The sequence below is a fragment of the Salvia hispanica genome, chromosome 5 (genome assembly GCF_029641045.1).
Source record: "Salvia hispanica isolate PSC_SH4W2 chromosome 5, Shi_PSC_v1, whole genome shotgun sequence".
NCBI lineage: Eukaryota > Viridiplantae > Streptophyta > Magnoliopsida > Lamiales > Lamiaceae > Salvia > Salvia hispanica.
This window is the reverse complement of record NC_142696.1, coordinates 47,643,714-47,668,243: the sequence shown is the minus strand read 5'-3', so window position 1 is coordinate 47,668,243 and position 24,530 is coordinate 47,643,714. Positions and strand designations below refer to the sequence as shown.

Sequence of the window (24,530 nt, the reverse complement as noted above, 5' to 3'; positions counted from 1 at the left end):
GCGGTGTAGATCTGTTGTTAATCCGCTGCTAACCAGTTTTAGCAGCGGAATTATGACTATTAGCAACAAAATTTTCCGCTAGTAAATAGACTTTTTTTTGTAGTGTTACAATATAATTGGTCAATAAACTTTAATTAATATTAAAATATATTTTATATATTAAATGAAATATTTATATAAATTATACTAAAATTCATATTTTTTATCCTCTATAAATAGAGATCACATTTGCTATAGATTTATTCAAAAAAAATTCTCTATTTTTCTCAATATATAATCTTTCTTGTATTTTATAATTTCTCATTTTTTTCAATTTATTCACCATGGTGACTCAGCTTATTTTAACACGAGAAATACCCGCAAGTGTACGGGGCTATCGTAGTATAGGCAAGTCAAGGGTATCGTATCCACAGAGACTAATCAAGTGCTTAAGTACCTCGAATCAAGATCATTCGCTATTTAGACAACCTAAGATTAGGTTTTTGTATTTAAATCCTAAGAACAATGAATCAAAACAAAGTAAATAAAATGAAGATGAGTGAATTGAAGAGAAAGTGGAGAAAGAGTAGAGCTTTGGGATCCAACTACAAGGTTATAGTCTTGATTAATCTCACTAAACCTCTAAATCAATCTTCGAGTTATGTCGACTGGGGTCTCAAGAGTTACTAAGCTATCACGAAGGTAGGATCATGCCTTCTCTTGAATGCACATGACCTGTAGGTTGCATAATAGGCCCAAAGTCTCCTTATAGTGTAAGCACACAACTCCAAAAGGCTCCTAAGATTTATATCCTCACACAAAACCTCACTCCTCTCAGATGATATTGATTAAGGTGCCGTCCACTCCCAAATCACACATTTGTTAATCAACTCTCGTATATTGTAACAATGTAAAGATGCATTCAAACGGGTAGCTAATCCAATGAATGTAAAGGTGCGGAAATGACAAAATAACTACATGAGCCAAGCATAACATTCAAAGGTCGATTCACCTATTTGTGTCTCTAGGATTATTAAGAAAGTCGCTACCATAGGATAAGCCCTCTCTCGAGTGCACCTACCCAGTTGATTAGATTCTAACTATCAAAGTCTCCTTCCAATAGATTAGATTCTAATTCCTTAAGTTCCTAAGACTCAAACCCTCACAAAGGGTCCCCTCTCTCGAGTGTAGATAAACCTTTGTGTTGTACTCGTTACTTTTACCACGTAAAACTAGCTATCTCTCGATTAATCTAGTTAGACGGACATAGTTCTAATGTTGGCCAAAAAAAAGAACAATAAAAGCACGAGAACAAGCAAAATAACCACAAGAGCTAGGCGAAGGTTCAATTCAATTAAATCAAAACATATTCAAAGTAATCTTCACCCAAAGCTCCACAAATGTATCTAGCTACTCATGTTTACAAGAATCCCACAAAATAATCGGTAGAAAACATGGAAAACACAAGTAAATTGATACTAAATGCCCCAGAGATGAATTGGGGGTTGATAATCCTTCGTCTTGATGGTTGAACTCTTCGCCCTTCTCTTGCTCTTGGACGAAAATTGGTGTATTGGGATGTTCGGAGGCGGATCAGAGAGTGAGAGGCGGTAGCTGTCGAAAAATCCCTTAACCCTAGCCTTTTTTCTTTTTTTTCTTTTCTCAAAAATCGTATTTTCTGCAATATAATTCGCCAAAACAGTGCACCTGGCCGCGTGAATTAATACACTATAAATTCACCCGGCCGCGTGAAGATTTTCGACCCCGTTCTGACTTCTTTCAGCGCAGATTTTCGGTACCCGGCCGGGTGAATTTACAGTGTAATAATTCACCCGGCCGCGTGAAAGTTTCTGGACATCGCAATGTTCTTGTAATGGCCATAACTTCTTCTTCTAAACTCCGATTGAGGCGTGCGAGATATCAATGCGAAGCTCTTTAAAAGACAAAGAGATTGATATAAATTAGTGGCTGATTGGACTTCAAAATCTCTATTAAAAATTGTCTCAAACCAAGGCTGCTGCACATCCACATAGTTTGTACTTCCTCCGTCCCATTAAAGATGACCCACTTTCCTTTTTGGTTTGTCCCAACCAAGATGACCCATTACTTAAAATAGAAACCCCTTTATCTCTACTTTATCCCATCTCTCCTACTTTACTCTCTCCATTTAACACACAAAATAAAGTTGCATAAAATCCCGTGCCGCCCAAGAAAAGGGTCATCTTCCGTGGGACGGAGGGAGTACCTTTTTCTACACATTCTTAAGAAAATGGTCAAATACCAAAATAATAGAGAAGTAATCATAATCATATCCGATAATAGACGAAATGAGATCAAAACCATGCAAGATTACTCTCTAAAACCAAGCAAAATCCAAGTATGTCACATGGATGATAAGAATAATATGTTCTCTAATTCTAAAATTTCAAACCTTCCTAAAATTATTTGTATTGTAACTATTGCAACTTATGGCTTTTGTTTATTTTTTCAATTTTATTTTGTCATTTTTTATAATTTCTTATAATTTTTTTAATAATATAATAATAAGAATAATAGTTATCTATCTATGCATCTATGCATACATAAAAGTCAAGTTGGAAAAAATTTTGTTTTCCCGCTCGGTTTCATAAATTTTTTTGAGTATGTTGTATAAATCTTTTAGCATGTTTATAGAAATTTAATGTAAGATGCATGACATCATAGATCGTAACTGAATAAAGCATCATTATACATTGGATAATACACAAAAAATGTGGAGTGTTATTGATGTGATTAAATAGATGTTACTCCATAAACAATGGTCAATAGATAAATCAATGTACCAAATGACACAATTTCATTGGTTGATAAATATTTTTAAAAAAAATTTATATCTTTAATCTATTATATTAATTAATTACAAAAATTATACAAAAATTTATAATTTTTCATCCTCTATAAATAGAGACCACATTTGCTATCTTTCTTTATCATAAAAATAATATATCATTTATTGTGCTTTTTATCAATTTTTATTTTGCAATAATAAATATTTCATGTAATAATATTATTATAAAAAATATAACAATAAATATATATTGGCGTGGTTGGATAGTCACTGATAAAGCATAAAAAAATGTATAGTTGAGTTGGATGAATATTGAACATATCTTAAAAAATAGTACTCCATAATTCATTCTTTTGGGTTATGTTATACATATAAAATGTAAATTGTCTATTGTACAAAACAAAAGCTTGATTGATTGATTGGTTTACAATTAATCAAAGATAATTAAAAAGTCCAAAAGTTACATCAATTATATAGCTCCTTGAAGAAGTTTAGGTAGTTTTGCACAAAACATAAATAAAAGGCAAATGTATACATTGAGCGAAACAAATGTATACATTGAGACAATCTCTATAGTTTTTTTTTTATGTGAGATAAAAATAAATCATTGGTTAATGACATTAAAAGGATTAAAATACATATTTCAATACATTTTTGCATAATTTGTCAATTCTACATACTCCATATAAATGGTCTTAAGAATTATAAATGCAGTTTTGAAAATACAATTATAAAAATCATACAAATTTCTAGCAAATTAGCAGAAACTCTCTTTCATTTCCTCCCAAAAATTTTCTCAAAAAAGATTGTTGCTTTACATATTTATAGATTATAGATCAGATATAGATATATTATAAGTTATGGATTATAGATTAGCAAGAAATTTATTATAATTTTTTTTAATTGTATTTTCAAAACTGCATTTGTAGGGACTAATTTTTGGATGTGGATCTATTACCAAAAATGATAAAAATGAAAGGTGATAAATTTTTAAAGACGGACGAAAAAGAAAATAAGTGAAATTTTTAGGGACGGAGAGTGTAATATTTATTGCTCCCCAATACATGTTCTCCAAAAATGGGCACTAGGCGGAACATCGAATTCAATACGAGTCCATTAGATATAAGTTCAATTTGTGTTGCTTTTATTAACCTAACTTTGCACTAACTATGGAAAAGTAGTTTGTGCAAATTGCATCCAATGCGAAATTCAGAAAATATGATATAAAGAAATAAAGTGAATAAAATATGAAAGACGAAGATCAAATGTGAATATAAAGTAAAAGAGAACAACATAATAAATGAGTAATAAATTAGAAGTCATTTTTCATTTTAAGTACTATAAGACTATTTTTTTTGGATGGTGGAAATGGAGATGTGAGACAATTTTTTTAGTTGATGAAGATAATATTTAATAAAATGGGTGATTTGATAGTGAAGCTAAATTGGCCAAATGGGCTATGCAGGCCCAACCCATGCCCGTGAGGCCCGAATAATTCAATCACGAAACTTTGAAATTGTTATCCATTTAAAGCGAGAGAATTTATTAGTGGAGTTACTATTAACTTTTAGACTCTAGATATTGATTCTTTTGTATTTTTATTAGCAATGGATATTTAGAATCTTAAAATTATAGATATTATGTTTATATAATTGTTGGGATGGTCTTTGTTAATTTAGTGTGATTCATTCGTTAATTCTCAATTATATTATCGAATGATTGATTGTTGTAAAATTTGAGATGCTTGAGCATATTTAGAGAGAAGTTATTTTTGGGTCTTATTAATGAATTTGTATAGTTATTGCTAATCACAAGAGTAAGTATAATAGTATAACGTATTTTAATAGGTAGCATTTCTCCAATTCTTTAAATTTTGTCACATTTTGATCGGGCACATATTTTAAGAAGTGTAATAAAAAGTGGATTAAAAAAGTTATTCGAATGTAGATTCTACTTTTAACAAAAGTATTAGTTTTATAATAAAATAAGAGTGATAATTAGTTAATAGAATATGGATCTACTACCCATAATGATAAAATGTGAGATGCGACAAACTTTTAATCCTAAATCAACTGAGTCATCTTTTTTTACGTGTGCTAATGAATAAGTTTTTAAACAAAAATTAGTGGTTTTATTAATTTATTACTTTATTATTCTACAACTTATACTAGTATTTTATTATCTTCATTTTTATAAACCTTATTCTCTTACATACTTTAATTTCTATTTCTTTAATTTATTAAACACCAGTTTCTTAAATCGTGAAAACGCTTTGATTAATATGAGATGACGAAAGTATTATACTATCACTAAATTAGATAGATTCAATGCATTTTATACACAACTGTTTATCGCATAATAACATCCAGTATACAATTAATCGCATAATAAGTGTATTTATTTCTATAATCATCATAAATTACACCAAAACCACTCATCTTAATTTTATTTTGTGAACAGAAGAAACTTTTATTTGAACCACCCCTCTTTATCACGAATTCGCTACAAATTTTTTTCTGTAAATTTTTTCTTCAAAATTAAACATTTTTTTCAAAATCAACATCAAGCCAGAATAAGTTTCTAAAGCATGGAAAGTGAAGCATAGTACAAATTGATTTGTTGCCTAAAACATAACGTGATTTTAGTTGACTTCGATAACAGTATGGTTATAAAGTAAGGTTATAAAGTATGGTTTGGCCTTTTCTAACTTAAACAACAATTTTTATTTTCTGGAAACATACATCAGTAAACTTATGAATGATAGACAAATTTCAAGACATTACATAAAATTAAACTTGACATTAAAATTAAAAGTTCTAACACAACAGTTGCACAAAATAAAACCCGGTCTTGATTTCCAATAGAAAAGACTTCAACTAGTTATGCGGTTGAAGACGAACAGGAAGACCTTGGAGAGGTGTGGGCATTGGATCACATGAAATTTTCTCATCAGGATACACAAGCTTCCACCTATATCTCTTCACCAAATTGTGCATTAGTAGAAGCAATTCCAGCCTAGCAAACTCTTTCCCGGTGCACATCCTCGGCCCCCCGCCAAATGGCACAAACGTAAATGGGGCCGGCCCCGATGACTCCTCAAATCTCGATGGATCAAAGTCGGCCGAGCTCGGGAACAAGCCCGAGTCCATGTGTGTGTTGGAGGCGCTCCAAAACAACTAACATAAATATCAATCATATTACATATCATATTATATCATATCATATAAGATGCAACAATGTATATGAAGATTATATTACACCTTCCATCCCTTGGGAATGTGGTAGCCCATGTAGTCTATGTCAACCAAGGCTTCTCTGAACCCACCAATGACGGGCGGTGTAAGCCTCAAAGCTTCACACGCAACGCTCCACGTGTACTTCATCTTCTGTAGGTCCTCCCACTGCAAGGATTCGCCTATGCCCTCGTGCTCTGCAACGTCATCATCAACATCAACAGTCGTTATTTTATTATAAAATTATAAAATTGATAAATTAAGAGGGATAGATAGGCAAACATATATACCTTTGAGAACCCTTTCATAAATATCTGGGCGTGCCGCGAGACACTTGAAAGTCATGGTGATGGTGACACTAGTGGTGTCGTGTCCCGCGAAAAGCAACATGAGGATATTGTTGACAATGACGGAATCGGTCATATAATTGCCTCTCTCATCCGGGGTGGTAATCAGATGATTAAGAAGGTCTAGTTTCTGCTCGGAACTAGACCTCCTCGCTCTCACTATCTTTAGCACTTCATCCTTGATCGCATGTGTTGCTAACTTTCCCCTCCAGAATCTCGTCCCGGGAAAATTTATCGGAAACGAGATTAAACCTGCAAGGAAAATATTAAACATCAAAGCTAGCTTCCCGATATGCTCCTCGTCCTCGAGCCCCATGAAAAGCCGACACGCAAGCCCAAACGTGTACCGCTTGATCGTCGGAAACACTTTGACCTCATCTTTACCTGGTCAATGCAAAAAAAAATAAAACACACACCACGAGATAACAATATTTTAAAAAAATAAACAAAGAGAGAATAAAATAAGAGAAACTAATTAAGACCTTCCCAGTGAGTTTTGATATGCTGGTGACAGACCGTTTCCATAGTCTTGATATAGAGCTTCGAGAAGGCATCCGGGGTCAAGAACAACGCGATCATCCTCCTCGCGAGCCTCGCCTCCTCTCCCGTGCTCGTGGCCAAGCACGGCCCGAGCAGCTTCCTCACGGACCCCGGCCACCACACGGTCACCGCCTTGCTCTCGTTGCTAAACAAGAACTTGTTCCCGGCAGCCCCACACATGAACACCATATTCTCCCCCATTAGGCTACTCTTAAAAACTTGAGAATCATATCTCTTCACCCTCCTCCGCACGAACTCCTCCGGCTCCCCGTCGACCGAGGCGCGGAGGAACTCGAGCGACTCGCCCACGAGCGGCCACCCGAGGCTGCCCGGGGGCAGATTCGGATTCCGATTTCTCGACCTTCGAATCATCGCAAAAATTGTGGAGATTAGAAGAGTTGCAATGGTGAAAAACATAATTGAATCCATTTTTTTGAGTATGTGTTTGTGATTGAATTGGTTACCACTTCTTCTATATATATACAGCATTAACAACTAATGCTTATTAATTGATTTTGTCGTTTTAGTCACATTACTCATGTACCATTTCTGTTGGTAATGGTGCAGCCGTGATCCCCACCACTAAATACTTTCGATTTTTCAGATTTTTGTTATGCTCTTAATCAATTCCTGCCATCATTGATTTCTAATTGATGATAAACAGCATTATCAATGTGTAGTGGGGAAAGAAATCTTGACCTTCTTAATTAGGCCATATGTAATGATAAATACTAATATAGAGAAAAATCTTATCTACACTATTGTCTCTCTTATTTTACCATTTTTCCACTGTAACTATTTTTTATCATTTTTACAAAAAAATGACAGAAAAGTCAATGAGACTGAGCGGGACGGAGAGAGTATATTTCTAAAATTATTCCTAAATTTGAATAGTACTTAGTAGTAATATTGTTTTTTCTTATTCATAATTTTGCTATTTATAGGACATTTTTGGTATTTTCTCCAAAACTCCATTCCTAACAAAATTTGGCTTTTTCAAACTTAAAAAGTCAAAAGAAAAATTTGTTGGATTCTACGTTTCTACTCATTGGAAAATGCTAAGTCACACTTATTATCAACTCTTCAACTCATTTCCTTTCCCATAAATAAAATTGTCACGTTTCTCATCACCCCAACCCCAACCAATTCCATTCAGAGGGGGCTAACTTTTTTTGGAAACGAATTCAAGGCTATCGTAATTCGTGACAGTATTATACTAATGCCAAAACATATGGAGTAGGATTTTGGTTCTTGCTAAATCAACTGAGTTATTTTTTTTTTTTTGACATGGAGTATCAAATTAAATGAATCAATTTTCAACAAAATTAGTGGTTTTATTATTTATTTATTATATAATTTATACTAGTAGTATTTTACTATCTTCCTATTTATCCATCTTTTCTTACATACTTTACCTTAATGATCTTATTAATTTATTAAACACCGGTTTCTTAAATCTCGCAACAAAACATGTTGATTAATATGAGACAATGAAAGTATAATCACTCAGCGCAAATGTAAAAGTTGTGTTCGGATTTGTAAATTAGATAAGGTTGAATTTTATGAATGTTATTTGATTGATTAGATAAAGTTTGATACTTAATCTTGGAACAGTGACATGAATGATTGATTTTGACTTAAAAGTCTCAACCTTTTCCCGATGAAAAATTTGGTCTTGGTTAATTCGATTCCATACCATCTCAAGAAAAAATAATCTTAGACCATTGAAAAAGAAAAAGAAATATACTTTGTCGGTTCATAACCAATAGTCATCTATTTTTTGGGGGGTCATTCACAAAAAACTAGTCATATTTGGCTTCATCCACTCAATTTAAACAAGAAAGTGCTCCATTTTCTTGTAGTATGATTCATTCTCACTCATCAGCAATGCTAATCTCTTCAAATTTTAGCACATTGGGTGGGAATATTCAATTTTGGCTTCGTGGGTTTTTTTTATTTTATTTTATTGTGTGTCGTCTCACCTTCTCGATTCATAATCATGTTTTCAATAGAGAGCAATATTCTAAAAGGTCAAAAACTCACTTTTTATAGGAGCTTTCTTTTTAATTAAAATTCTAAACTTTAAGTTTATTCAGATTTATTAACACAAGTGTTAATGTATTACTATTATTATTTATGAATTTACTATTTTTTTTATTATTTTGTACAAGGCTAAAATTGGTATTGTATGTATATTTATTTACAGTGTTATTTTTTATGTCATTACTTAATTATTTAAAAATTAAACAAATATAAAAAATTAATGATTTATTAATCGCACAGATATTACTCTAATTTTGTTAACATCACAATATTTGAATATTTAAATGAGCAAGTTCATTTAATTTCAGGAGAAAAGGATCAAATTTAGTTTATCCAATCACATATATGGGCTTTTCTATATGGATCTTAATAAACTTTGAGGCCCAAATGACTTATTGCTTTCTCATTGGCCCACATCATTTATAAGCAAGCCTATCAATTTAATTCGGATAGTGATTGATACAATTCCATTCTATTGTCATTAAAAATTTTAATTTTATTATTATTAGTTGTCAATCTAAACTGATTGACAACAAACCAAACAGTTAGGCTAATTGGACCAATTAATAATGTTTGAATGAAGAAAAACAGAGGAAGAAAAGATTGATGTTTGGATTAATTTCTGTGCTTTTTTAGGTAGAGTCAAATAAGAGCAGTTCAAAATTGAAGACTTTCTCCACAATTCCATCGCCAATTATTAGTACATTTGAAATGAAGTTTGAAATTATGGACTAACTTAGATTCTATTCATTATTCATTGGTTGATTTTACAATTGTTATGCTCATTATGCTTGTATATTAAAACATGAGAGACCAATCGAGTCAATTCATCTGATTTTGAATCAGCCTGAGTGTTCAGGTTTCGAGCTAGCCTAAATGTTCAGGTTTCGAGCTAACCAAGTTGATTAATCGAGTTAAAAACTAACAACCAAAAATTAAGATTGTGTGTTTTTAAAAGTGTTAACGTATAACTGGACTATTTTTTGAATTTCGGGTCATTTTTACTCACATTAAAGACTAAATGGATTATACTCACATCCTCTAAATTTGACAAGCTATTTTGATCCATTTGCGAGTTTCGAACTATGCTGACATCTCTAATGAATAAGTACATAGTACTATTACACTTCTATAACATTATTAAAACCTAGTCTTAAAAATACTCACCACACTACTAGGCTATTATTTCAAAGTATTTTGATAAAAATGTAACTTGAATTAATATAAAATAAATATATAAATAATTGATTGATTAAATGAAAAAATATCCGTAGATTAAGGTATCAATTATGATGTGAAGTTTCTCATTAAATCACTTCAAGCCCACGAGTGGGATCAATATTAAATTCACTGGGCCACCGACACTACATTACTTTCATATTTATTTCAATATAAACTTCTGACTCTATTTAATTTTTTGACTCTATTTAATATTTTTGATAAATTTGTTCACAATTATGCGATGGTAAAAAAAATTTATCCCCTACACTACATATAATATATTTCTAAAATTTTAAATTAAATAATTATTTATATTTTCCGCTGCCACATTACTACAATTTCACCTAAAATAATTTCGAACAAACAAAATTTAGTGATTTTACTCCTAATCTTTAAAATCATAGAACTGACCATATATTAATCAATGTTCTTGATTTTTGCCCCACAGTTTACCTCATATTCTATAGCCTTTAGCCCCTAAATTATATTCGAAACTTGTATATGTAAGAATTACTATGTTTTATTCACTTGATTTATTGCTATTTCAATAATTTGATAGTAACTCATATATAAAGTATTGTCTGGCCTTTTCCAGTCATAACAACAATAATTTTGATTTTCTTGAGAGCGACAGCAGTAAATTTATGAGCAGCTATTTTCAATTGTTTATTTTTTCCCTTTTTCAATGGAGCTTAACCATCATATATCAATTTGTATTTTAATCGAGTTTGGAAAATCATTTTAGTTATTTATTAAATATAGGTGGCTATTTACATTATGTTTAGCCACTTTTGGGTAGGGATGGATGCATTGGCGAATTTGATTCGGAGCTAGCTGTTGAACTTTCAAAAAATTAGAATGGTATTTAACTCGACAAGGGCATTGATCGTCAGTTTCACTTCAAAATTGTTGATTTTTGCGTAGATTTTGTCTTTTTCTCCAACGCTTCAATGAACCACTGTTGGGTTGAATTTGATTCGGAACTAGCTGTTGAAGTTTCGAAAAATTGGAATGGTATTTAACTCGACAAAGGCATTGATCGTCAGTTTCACTTCAAAATTGTTGATTTTTGCGTAGATTTTGCCTTTTTCTCGCTTCAATGAGCCACTGTTGGGTTGGGATAATTGGTTGTTTCAATTGTGAAATGACAGTTATAGTTCTGAAAAATTAGAATAGCATGTGACCAGACAAAAGCATCGATGGCTTGTGTCGGGTTTTTTTTTTTTTTTTTGCCTTTTCTCACGTTGCCAATGTTTCTTTTCGAAGTTTCACATTTTTTTTATATTTTTTCTCAATTTTAAATTAAAAATCGACAATTAATCGACTTGTACAATGTTAAACACACTAGAATCATAGCCAATATTGTAAAACTGGTACAATATGTAATTCCAACTTCCAAGTTTAGTCCAAATAGTAGTTATAGTTAGAAAACCATCATCATCTACCACATTCCAATTCAAACGTGTGAATTATCCGAGAATTCAAAATACTTGAGTGAAAAAAAAATCATCGAACAATAGTAAATTCAAATAAAACCCATCCACATTTATTATTTAATTATAGCTGCTCTTTAAAAGTGTAAATCTTCCATTTACACTAATATTTTGAAAATAGAACATAAATTCAGCCATATCTTTTTTATATACCAAGAGCCAGACGTGTCTAATAATTTGATTCCATTTTCAAAACTGAAATTTATCAAAATACAATTAATTAATGATACAATTCTGTTCATTGTCTTTATCCCACTAATTCGAGACAAACTTTTATCAGATTTGCTTTTATCCCATCCAAATAGTCCCAATAAAAATTTGCTGGATCCCACTCATAACAAATTCACACTTATTTCAACTCTTCAAATTCCTTCCTTTTCCCATAAATAAATTTGTCACATTTCTCACCTCCTCCAATCCCAATCTATCCCAAAGACGAACTTTTCCTAAGAAAAGTTAAAGCCTATCACAACAATATTAAACTAATTCCAAAAGATGTATATTTCGTTCCTCCTTCTAAATTAACCGAGTCATTATATTTTTTCTAAAGTCTCAAATTAAATGAATCATTTTTGACAAAAATCATTGCTTTTAATATTTCTTATCATATTATTGCTCATATTTTATATTCTCTGCATATCTATTTTTTTTTTCTTATTTTAACTGAATAAATATCCGTTTCTTAAACCTCGTGATGAAAAACTGCTTCGATTAATTTGGGATGACAAGAATATGCTCACTCAGTGCAATGTTAAAAGTGGTTTTCGATTTCACAAATTAGATAATATTGAGTTTTATGATATATCATACTACTTAATTTGTCGATAACCATTTTATTCTTTTTCGGGCCGTTAACAAAAAATAGTTGTGTTCCATTTATGATTAGATTCCATCTTTAATAATGCGGGTCTTGATCTTCACTAATAAAATCTTTAAACAGTTTTTTTTCTTCTATATCTCTCTAATACTTGTCAATTTAGTATATTAAAATTTACGTAATCAAATATCAAGACTAGTGTCGGTGGACAAAGAGATCATATATTCTTATAGCGTATTTCACTAAATTTTTGTTTTACACGACAACTTAAAAATCTAAAGAAAAAGAGCATATTTTACAGAACCGGCAAACTTCACTAAATTCGAGCTTTATACGACAATTAAAAAATACATCTTATAACTACCGAACTTTCGCTTTCATTTGATTCTCCTAACATAATCGAATTTATGCAAAAATATGCTTTCATATAAAAATCATTTCCAGTTAAGCACATATAGTTTCACTAAGAACAACGAGATTCGGTAAACAATGTCGGCCGATTCGACCACCTCGTACTTTAATGCATCATTAAATCGTCTCGAATCCGATTCACTACCATAATAAGATAAATCACCACATAAAAATTTTAATCACTATGCAAAAATCACAAATTCTATTATCCCAATATAAATAAACACAATAACCAATTAAAAGGTTTACTCTAGTCCCAAAACCAACACTTTCCTCATTTAATTCCACCACCACCAAGATTCCAAACCCACAAATTTTCCCTCCACACTCCATCACTTCACACACACAACACATCACTTCACACACACAACACACAACACACACTTAAAGCAAGAATCTTCTTATACTTAATCTTCTTCATCTTCTTGCATGATTCATTCTCAATCATCAAGAATGCCTCCATCACCTTCCCTCTCCCCATTCCTTCCCCTTTTCCTCCTCTTCTCAATTCTCCAATCCACACCCCTTTTTTCTCTTGCTCTAAACCAAGAGGGCCTCCTCCTCCTCCGAGCCAACCTCCCCATCCCCGGCTGGTCCGCCGCCGCCGCCACCCCCTGCAACTGGACCGGCGTCGCCTGCAACGGCCTCGGCTCCGTCGCCGCCCTCTCCCTCTCCGGCGCCTCCCTCTCCGGCGACTTCCCCATCTCCCTCTGCGACCTCCCTTCCCTCTCCAACCTCTCCCTCTCCAACAACTCCATCAACTCCTCCCTCCCCGCCGCCGTCTCCGCCTGCCGGAATCTCGTCAGCCTCGACCTCTCCCAGAATCTCCTCGTGGGCCCCATCCCCTCCTCCCTCTCCGACCTCCCCTTCCTCAGGTATGCGATAAAGTTTCAATCTTTACTGTTAATTTCGAAATCAAGCAAGAATTTAATGCTCATTTGAATTCATCTTTCTGCAAATAGCCACTTGGTAAAAAGGTTTAAATAGAAATCAGCCTTTTTAAGTAAAAAGATTCAATTTTTACAGTTAAAAAAGGGAGAATTTCTTTTTGTTAGCTTCATTTGAATTCATCTTTCTGCAAATAGCCAGTTGGTAAAAATGTTTAAATAGAAATCAGCCTTTTTAAGTAAAAGATCGTAATAAAGATTCAATTTTTACGGTTAAAAATCAGTAAAAAAGATTCAATCTTTACGGTTAAAAAAGATAAATTTAGTGTTCATCTGCAAATCACCTTTTTAATTGAGTCTGAATTTTCATCAGATGTCGTCAAGTATACGCAAAGATCATGTTTTTAGCCTATCTGAATTCTCCATTATTAACTCTCATTTAATTTCTAGAACAATCTTTTCCATCAGCATTTATGATCGTGATTACAACGCCTCTTCACTTCAATTCCGATTTCCATAGATTCTCAGATGCAATTCTAATCAATTGCAAATTGAATTTCAATCCAGGTACCTTAATTTAGAGGGAAACAGCTTCTCCGGCCAAATTCCCCCCTCTTTCGGCACTTTCCGGCAGCTCGAAACCCTAATCCTCACCGAGAATCTCCTTACCGGCCCGATTCCGGCGGGTCTCGGCAACATCACCACCCTCAAAAGGCTACTCCTCGCCTACAATCACTTCTCACCTAGCCCCATTCCACCGGAGCTAGGCAGCCTCATTAACTTAGAGGAGCTCTGGATAAGCGACTCCGGCCTCACTGGCCCGTTCCCACCGAGCCTCGGCCGGCTCAAGCGCCTCAGGAACCTCGACCTCTCGGATAACCTCCTCTCCGGGCCTCTCCCGAGCCAGATCACGGAGCTCACCAGCATAGAGCAGATGGAGCTCTTCAACAACTCTTTCAGTGGCTCATTGCCTCAGCTTGGATGGTCTCATTTGGCTAATTTGAGGAGATTTGATGCTTCCATGAATATGTTGAGTGGGATCATCCCAGCCGAGCTCTGTGCCTTGCCTCTCGAGTCGTTGAACCTGTACGAGAACAAGCTCGGGGGGCTGATCCCCGAGAGCATTGCCTTATCCGAGAATCTCGTTGAGCTTAAGCTGTTTGCGAATCCCCTGAGCGGCTTGCTTCCGAGGGATCTTGGCAAGAACTCGGCCTTGCAGATTTTAGACGTGTCGTATTGCAATCTCACCGGTGGGATCCCGGAGTTCTTGTGCTCGAATAATGCTCTCGAGGCGTTGATATTGATATACAATGATTTCTCGGGGAGCATTCCCGCGAGTGTTGCCAAATGCAGGACGCTGCAGAGGGTTAGGATGCGTGGGAACCGGTTGTCCGGGGAGGTTCCGGATGAGTTTTGGGGGCTGCCTAATGCCTACTTGCTCGAGCTCCACGGGAACTTGTTCTCGGGGGGTGTCTCTCCGCTGATTGCAGGGGCTACGAACCTGTCCACGCTGTCGATCTCGAGCAATAATTTCTCGGGGAGCCTGCCTCGTGAGATTGGATCGTTGGAGGCCTTGATTGAGTTGTCTGCGCGTGATAACGCGTTCAGTGGCGAAATCCCGAGCTCCATTGTGAATCTGAAGCAGCTAGGGAGGCTTGATCTAAGCAACAATGATTTATCTGGTGGAATTCCTATTGGAATTCATGAATTAGCACAGTTGAATGAGCTTAATTTGGCTCAAAATAGGCTCTCTGGTCCAATCCCTGATGAGATTGGGGACTTGCCTGTGTTGAACTATCTTGATCTTTCTGGTAACAGATTTTCCGGGGAGATTCCGGCTTCGTTGCAGAATTTGAGGCTCAATAAGCTGAATTTATCGAGCAATCTGCTCACCGGGATCACCCCTCCCGTGTTTGCTAGCGATGCTTACAGTGATAGCTTTCTTGGCAACCCGGGGCTCTGTGTTCGCGCCTCTGGTTCGTGTAGCTGGGGAGGGAGTGGGCGTGGTCGAGTCTTTAAGTGGGTATTGAGGTCTATCTTCGCTGCAGCTGCGCTGGTCTTCCTCGTTGGCGTTGTCTGCTTCGTGATCAAGTACAGGAAGCTCGGGCGGATGAAGAGGAATCGAGGCGCTGTGACCAAGTGGACGTCGTTTTACAAGCTCGGGTTCAGCGAGAGTGAGATCAGCGACTGCTTGAAGGAGGCGAACGTGATTGGGAGGGGCGCCTCAGGGAAGGTCTACCAGGCCGTGCTGAGCAATGGGGAGACGGTCGCTGTGAAGAAGCTGCACGACCGGGCTATTAGAGACGCGAGCAGCAACGCCACCATCAGCAGCCTTGATTCGGACGGGGACGGGTTTGAGACCGAGGTGGAGACGCTGGGGAGGATCAGGCACAAGAATATCGTCCGGTTGTGGTGCTGCTGTAGCGCGGGGAGATGCAAGCTCTTGGTGTACGAGTACCTCCCCAACGGGAGCCTAGGCGACGCGCTGCACAAGGGCGCGAAGAGGATATTGGACTGGCCAACGAGGTTCAAGATCGCGCTGGATGCTGCCGAGGGGCTCTCGTACTTGCACCACGACTCTGTCCCTCCGGTCGTGCACAGGGACGTGAAGTCGAACAACATATTGCTCGATGGAGACTTCGGTGCTAAGATTGCGGATTTTGGCGTTGCAAAAGTGGTTAAGAAGACCGCCAACAACGGCCTCGAGTCCATGTCCGTTATTGCCGGTTCGTACGGCTACATTGCGCCCGGTATGTCCGTACACAATTGTTGTTGTTATTAGGTATTATTTACGATTATGATAAAAAAAAATGTGTTTTGGTTGTAGAATACGTGTACACGCTACGTGTGAACGAGAAGAGCGACATATACAGCTTTGGAGTCGTGCTGCTCGAGCTAGTGACGGGGAGGCCGCCAATTGATCCCGAATTCGGGGAGAAGGACTTGGCCGCGTGGTTGCGGTCCACACTGGAGTCGCACGGGACTAGCGACGTGGTGGACCCGAAGCTCGGCTTGGAGAAGTTCGAGGAGCACGTTGGCCGGCTCCTCGACATCGGGCTGCTGTGCACTAGCAACCTCCCCAACACTCGGCCTTCCATGCGTAGGGTTGTGAATATGCTGCAGGAATTAATTGCTTTGATACCTAAATCTCAAGAAAAGAAGCCCATGAATACCATTTGAATTTAGTCTAATTTTAGATAGAAAAAATGATATGGATTATACTATCAACTTGTGGTTGTTGGTGGGGTTTTTATTTAATTCATCTGAAATTAACTAGTAAAGTGATGAATCACAAGATTTAAATATACTTATGCAACATTGTTCTCTAGAATATGAGATATGATATCATTTAATTAGATGTCACAATTTGGATTTCAGCATCGAAGTTGTCTTGTCTTATTTTTTGGTGCATTTAGTCATTCTTTGCCGTCCCTCATTTATTGAATTGGGTCCTCTAGATTTAGGTGGAATCAATAAATATTGTATATATGGGTGTTAAATTTATAATTTTTTGCAAATATTTTTTTTTATGGAGGGTGTGGTGGTGTGACACTTCGACCACTACTCAAATATAGTTTCGTCATTTTAATAACTCACTATATTTTGAGTAAATTGTCGAAAAAATGGTGACGAATGTTTAGTCAAATTGAATATACCTAAAACAATAAAAAAAAATAGAAAAAAATTCTGTAAAAGTTAAATTTGTTTGCATATCATTTTTTTTTTTGTGTGAAACTGTATCTTAGGTAAGATATTATATTGAATAGTTAAATTTTTTCGCATGTCAATTTTTTCTTTGTGTGAGACTGTATCTGATATGACAGTTCAGATATCATATTATTTGATTGAAAAACATCAACAATATAGTACACGTAAGTAATAATTTTTTTTATCGCAATATAAATGCGAACGAATTTAAAATGCACAATTTTTTCGATTGATTTATGTAATCGCGGACCAAATCAGAATTGACCAAATATCATCATTTTCTAAACCTTATATTTTTTTGTTAAGTGAGACTCTAATAATTCATTCAAATTAAACCACATTCTATTTATAAAATCACTACAAGTTAACATTTTATCCATTTATACAACTCAGAACACTCAATCAATTCGTTAAAATCCAAACCAAAAGATAAATAGGGATAAGAAATAGTAGTACATACTATTCTTTTATGAGTTTATCCAACAGTGATTTTGACTTAAGTAAATCAATAAATCATTGGTCGTCTCCAACGTAGAAAAGGGAAGTATAAGTCAAGAGGATGAGACATCACGTTAAGAGGCAATAAGCAATAAATGATTTATGTGAAGGTGGCAGTCTTTTTAATTAGTAGAGACTAAGTCATAATTTAAATTCGAAAGTTATGAAATCTTCATTAAATATGATGCAAGTATTAATTAATCCCTTTCGTCCACGAATAAGAGTCCCATTTTTCCATTTTGTTCCGTCCATGAATAAGAGTCCCGATTCATAATTACCATAAATGGTAAAGAGACCCACATTCCACTAACTCATTACACTCACATATCATTTAAAACTAATATATACAAGTGGGACCCTATTCCACTAACTTTCTTCCACCCACTTTTTTTAACATTTTTTAAAACCCGCGTCATTTAGAAATGAGAGTGTTAATCGTGGACGAAAGGAGTAAAAATCAAGGCTAAAGTGGACAGCATAGGGCCCACTAACGAGTTCAAACCACACCACAGAAAAATTTCCTATTTGGATCTTTATTGGGCTAAAGTGGACAGCATAAGGCCCATTAACTGCACTATAATAAGTGATCATGCTGTAAATGGAATTAAGAGGTTTTTTTTTATCACTATTTTCATTATGTCGATTTTATTTTCATTTCCACCTTTATAAAATTAGATGAATTAAATTAGAAAAAAAGTAGTATCACTATACTATATTGGTTTTGCCACTTCAGGTAGGCCTCAGCTAAAAAATAAATTATATAGTGAGAAATATTCTGTTGCTATAAATATTAGTTCATTAGTTAATTTATATCAATCGGTAATATAAATTTTAAATAGACCTCAATATATATGTTCAAATCGAGTTGATGAATATTTAGTGGCTAATTCCAAGCCAAATATATGTAAATGTAACCAGTACTTAGTTTAATTTCACTCCTTTACGAACTCTAGTGTTGTCCCATATCAGTTGTGTACCTAGTAATATTGGTGTGTATTTATTGAGACGTCCGACGGCTCAAAGTGATGGCTTGAGAAAGGAGCCATTCATATTGTGACATTTGCGAGCTAACTCAGAATGTGACACATATAACGATATTCTATTTAGCCTATAAACTCCACATTTGTTGCCTCACACAATCGAGAATACACTCTATATTCATTGCTTGTTCCACCATACGTCCATACCTACCTAGGATTCCTCTCCTCCATTCTTGCATGAAACATTTATGCGTTCTTTTCTATATTTTTTTGGGAAAGGCTATATAACCAAAAGAAAATAATAGTAATAAAAATAATATATTTTCACATCTTTCTAAGTACATATGGGTTTTGAGAAGATAACAACTAGGGCACAATTTAAATAAAGCAATAATGGAGCCTCTTTTCTTAGCACCCCACCAAATATTAAGCCCTCTCTTTCCACCAAAAGATATAGTGAAGCCCACAATTTTCAAAAGCTGAAATATTATTATAAACACATATTTTCATGTTTTCTAAGACAGGATATGCATGAATCTTAGTTATGTCTCTCTTTCCAAATAAATATTTCTATGCATCTCCTCAAAGCTTGCAATACTAAATTCCTTCCCCTTTTCCTTTCCTTTCCTCCTTTTTTGTCTTCTCTCTTAAGATATGCATATGAGCATATCCATCAACCAACAATGTTCTTGATATATCTTCATGCAATAATCATATCATATCCATCCATTGATTGATGAAGGGTTGCAGATCGTCTGCATCCCAAGAAAATCTCTCGTTTCTCCCAACCCTATCTCCTCATCACCGGTCATCGCCCTACGACACCGTTTCACGGGAGGGTAGAACGAGACCTCCACATCGCTCCCAAGCCCGCTCGTCCCCGAGTTGGTTGTACTGTACAACCCACTGAGCTTGTCTCCATCTTCGTCACGACCAAACTTCCCTAGGATGTTGGAGGAGTCCGTAGTCGTGGTGGTGGACCCAATCTGCGCGGCCCTCTGCAACTAGGGGTGAGCATTCGGGTTTCGGTTCTGTTTTTTGCCGAAACCGAATCAAAACCGAAAAACCAAATTTAGTTCAAAACCCAAACCGAACCGAACCCGAAAAACCGAAACAGAAAAACCGTAAACCAAACTTAAAAAACCGAACAAAACCGAAATATCCGAAAAACCGAAAAAAATCATATATATTAGTAATATATATGTGTAATTTATTTTATTATATATATATATATATAAAATATAAAAATAATAATGTAATATATATTATATAGTATATTAATTAATAGAATATATATAATATTATAGTTAAAATATTATATTAATGATCCAACACCCCATAAATGCAATAGAATCAAAATTACTCCTCTCAACGGAGATAATGAAAATTGAAATGTAGTAGAAATTACTCGCTCAATGACAAAGCCATCCAAACGCAAAGCATGTAGAAACAATCAGCCATTTATGCACAAACAATTTCATACAACAGAAAGCAGAGAATAACGGTAGACCTATATACATTGATCGGAAAAAAAATGTGTGGAGAGGATCGAGAAAAGATGAAATGATGAGAAGGTTTTAGAGAGAGTGAGAGAGCTTGTGGAAGGGTTTAGTATGGTAGGGTTAAGGGTTTTTCTCTAATTTCTAAATCCTTCATTTCATTTTCCCTTTTATTTTTGTTACAATTTAATTAATTTCCTTTTGTGTTTGGGCTCTGGCCCATTTAATATCCTCAACGACAAATTGGGCTTCAAATTCTACGCATACCTTCTCCCCTTGGAATAAAAATTGGGCTTCAAATTCTACGCTAGGAATAAAAATTGAAATAAAAAAAGAAAGGGATAAATCGTTGGCGGGTATTTGAGCTTCCTATTTATATGATATATTGTTGGAATTAAAATTAATAAACTTGATTTTTTTAATATAATTATCTAGATATAATACAAATATCTAGATATTATAGAATTATCATTTAAGTAGAATTCTAGTAGAGAATTCTAGAATATGAGATGTATGCCTATAAATATGTGAGAGTTATACCATTTTAAAATAGTTGAACAGGTTGAATAAGTTGAATAAGTTTAGAAGTTGAAAAGTTTGAGAAAAAAAAGTGTTTCTTTTGTTTCTAAAACATTTTTCATATATTTCACCCATTCTACTCTAAAATATTTCCTCCAAACTAAATTACTTCTCCAAACATATATCCTATATATTTTCCCTTCCTTCTCTCCCCACCAAAAACTCCTGTTTCTTCCCAAATTCTAAAATTCAAAGGAAACTGCCTCTTTCTCCCCAAATTCTCAAATTCGAATGGATACCAATGACGATCAATGGGGTGTTCCGGCGATGTTTTGCAACAATTTTCGACCTCAACGTCGCCGCTACTAGGAGGCTAGAGCTACTGGAAGTGACGTCGAACATCAAGACGTGAATAACTCCCTTTTTCTTTCCAAATTCTCAAATTCAGAAAAATCCCTCTTTCTCCCCAAATTCTCAAATTCGGATGGATAATAATGAAGACCCAATGGGGTGTTCATTCTCAAATTCGGATGGATACCAACGAAGATCCAATGGGGTGTTCCCGGCAATGTTTTGCAACAGTATCGACCTCAATGTCGCCGCTACTAGGAGGCTAGAGCTACTGGAAGTGACGTCGAACGTCAAGACGCGGATAATCGAGGATACCGCCGCTGTGAAGATACACGATGATGAGCATAAAATTATAACCGCAACCTTGAAATCGCTGCAGAAGAGAAGGCTTATGTTCGGAAGACTCAAATTACATATGAATAGTGAAAAGATAATCATGCAAAGTTTATAATTTAACAATACAGAATTTGACCAACCTTGGCAATATAAATAGATAGTTACCTCTAGAATAAATCTCTCCAAGCAAGGTGCCACACCAAACCAGCTTATTATTAGCACGAGAGAACAATTGTCCTTGTACTCACTGCTAAGAACCACCACCAATTCCTTAAGTTTAGGCATTATCTTTTCCAAAGTGTCCTGCACAATATCAATATATGTATATCATCTTAATTAACATGTGATTTCTAGGCATTTGAACACCGGCGAGGTCCCAACAACCTCCAAAGACGAAAGCCCATTTCCACACCAGGACAAGGACAGTTGCTCAAGGAGACGACAGTTTCCCAACAAAAACGCCACAGCCATACCACTCACATTCACATAATGCAAATTCAGCTTCTTGAGCAACTTCAGATTGTCGGGAAAATTCCATTTTTGGTATGGGAAATAGTAACACTCGTCTCGTGAGTAGGAGTAAGTGGAGCGTGGAGGATTTCGGGAGTATGGTGAATAGACGATCAATCCATCTAACATACTTGAACCTTAATTTGTTAATGTTATAGGAGTTTCTCCGATTGTCTAGTATTGTTGTCGAATCTAGATCTATATCTAGTTTGCGTGTGAAGATCCACTAGCTCCTCCATCGAGAGGAGAGTGCACTTGTCTTTATAGCTTCTTTCAAGCTCATCGAAGATAATATTAACCCTAATATCTCATCAGCAAGCTTGCTAATTCGATCACCCTGAAAGTGAAAACTAAACACTTGTGACTTATATGTCTATTGGTTGGTTTAATTACAAGGATTAAGTTCATAGGGATGTGATCAAATGAAAACTATAATTGAAAAATGTCAACAGATCACAAAAAAACATCAATAGAATTTCAACTGTAGTCAATGATTGATGTTGTGTTGATATTGTGTTGATACTGTGTTGACATTAAAATCTTGAAATTTTACACTGTGTTGATATTGTATTGAAACTGTGTTGAGGAGTTTTGAATTTGTACAATATATAAGTTTGCATTTTATCACTACCCTAAGTTCATATGTGTAAAAAAGAAAGGACAAACATGAATTCATAAGAAAGCGTAGATCATGATTGTTAGTAGTATTTTTGCTATGGTTAAGTTATATCAAAACCTAGATCATAATTTCACCATCGAAATCATTAATTTCACAATTGAAATCATTAAAATGTTCGAGTCGACTCCGTTGCTTTTTCGCCATTGTTAGTTTACTCCTCAAACCTACTTTTATTCGTTTTGTGCATATATAGTCGATCCGTAGAAAAGGATCAATAAAAAAAAAAAAAAAAAAGTTCAGTTACAAAAAATCTGTAAGGATATATTATTCTTTATATTTCAGCATCGAAGTTGTCTTGTCTTATTTTTTGGTGCATTTAGTCATTCTTTGCCATCCCTCATTTATTGAATTGGGTCCTCTAGATTTAGGTGGAATCAATAAATATTGTATATATGGGTGTTAGATTTATAAGTTTTTGCAAATATTTTTTTTATGGAGGGTGTGGTGTGACACTTCGACCACTACTCAAATATATTTCGTCATTTTAGTAAATTATACTCTACTCACTATATTAAGAGTAAATTGTCGAGAAAATGGTGATGCATGTTTAGTCAAAGTGTATATACCTAACCTAGAAAAAAAATCTGTAAAAGTTAAATTTGTTCGCATGCCAATTTTTTTTTTTGTGTGAAACTGTATCTTGGCTGAGATATCATATTGAATAGTTAAATTTTTTCGCATGTCAATTTTTATGCGTGAAACTGTATCTGATATGATAGTTGAGATATCATATTGTGTGATTGAAAAACATCAGTAATATAGTACACGTAAGTAGTAGATTTTTTTTATCGTAGCATAATTGTTAACGAAATTAAAATGCACAGTTTTTCGATTGATTTATGTAATCGTAGAACAAATTGACCAAATATCATGATTTTCTAAACCTTACATTTTTTGTTAAGTAAGACTCTAATAATCCATTCAAATTAAACGACATTCTATTTATAAAATCACTACAAGTTAACGTTTTATTCATTTATCCAACTCAGAACACTCAATCAATTCGTTAAAATCCAAACCAAAAGATAAATAGGGATAAGAAAGAGTAGAGTACATACTATTCTTTTATGAGTTTATCCAACAGTGATTTTGACTTATGTAGAAAAAAGGAAGTATAAGTCAAGAGGATGAGACATCACGTTAAGAGGCAATAAGCAATAAATGATTTATGTGAAGGTGCCAGCCTTTTTCATTAGTAGAGACAAGCTAAGTCATAATTTAAATTCGAAAGTTATAAAATCTTCATTAAATATGATGCAAGTATTAATTAAAAATCAAGGCTAAAGTGGACAGCATATATAAGGCCCATTAACGAGTTCAAACCACACCACAGAAAAATTTCCTAATTGGATCTTTATTGGGCTAAAGTGAGCAGCATAAGGCCCATTAACTGCACTATAATAAGTGGTCACATTCTATAATATGGAATAAAGAGGTTTTGATCATTATTTTCATTGTGGCGATTTTATTTTCTTTTCCACCTTTAAAAAATTAGATGAATTATATTATAAAAAAAGTATCATCACTCTTTTTATTGCTTTATTTGTTGGTGGAAGGTCTGTTGGTCGTGGTTTTGTCGTTTGGTTCTTTTGTGTGTCTGATTATAACTATATAGACTTGGAAAAACTTAACAACGTGGGCTTTCATCGTTA

At 34.8% G+C, this 24,530-nt stretch overlaps 2 protein-coding genes across 2 annotated transcripts; one reads left to right on the top strand and one right to left on the bottom strand.

The window, feature by feature from the left end:
* Positions 1 to 5,585: 5,585 nt before the first annotated feature.
* LOC125187459 (beta-amyrin 28-monooxygenase CYP716A378-like) lies at positions 5,586 to 7,383 on the bottom strand. Its single transcript, XM_048084057.2, has 4 exons — positions 6,869 to 7,383; positions 6,330 to 6,770; positions 6,067 to 6,236; positions 5,586 to 5,982 (listed from the first exon to the last, which is right to left on the bottom strand). Exons 1-4 carry the CDS (start codon positions 7,353 to 7,355, stop codon positions 5,683 to 5,685), a joined length of 1,398 nt encoding a protein of 465 aa, XP_047940014.1. The 5' UTR covers positions 7,356 to 7,383; the 3' UTR covers positions 5,586 to 5,682.
* A 5,779-nt stretch (positions 7,384 to 13,162) lies between these two features.
* LOC125186320 (uncharacterized) lies at positions 13,163 to 17,056 on the top strand. The gene is made up of 3 exons (XM_048082671.2): positions 13,163 to 13,786; positions 14,366 to 16,548; positions 16,626 to 17,056. Exons 1-3 carry the CDS (start codon positions 13,341 to 13,343, stop codon positions 16,976 to 16,978), a joined length of 2,982 nt encoding a protein of 993 aa, XP_047938628.2. The 5' UTR covers positions 13,163 to 13,340; the 3' UTR covers positions 16,979 to 17,056.
* The last annotated feature ends 7,474 nt before the right edge of the window (positions 17,057 to 24,530 follow it).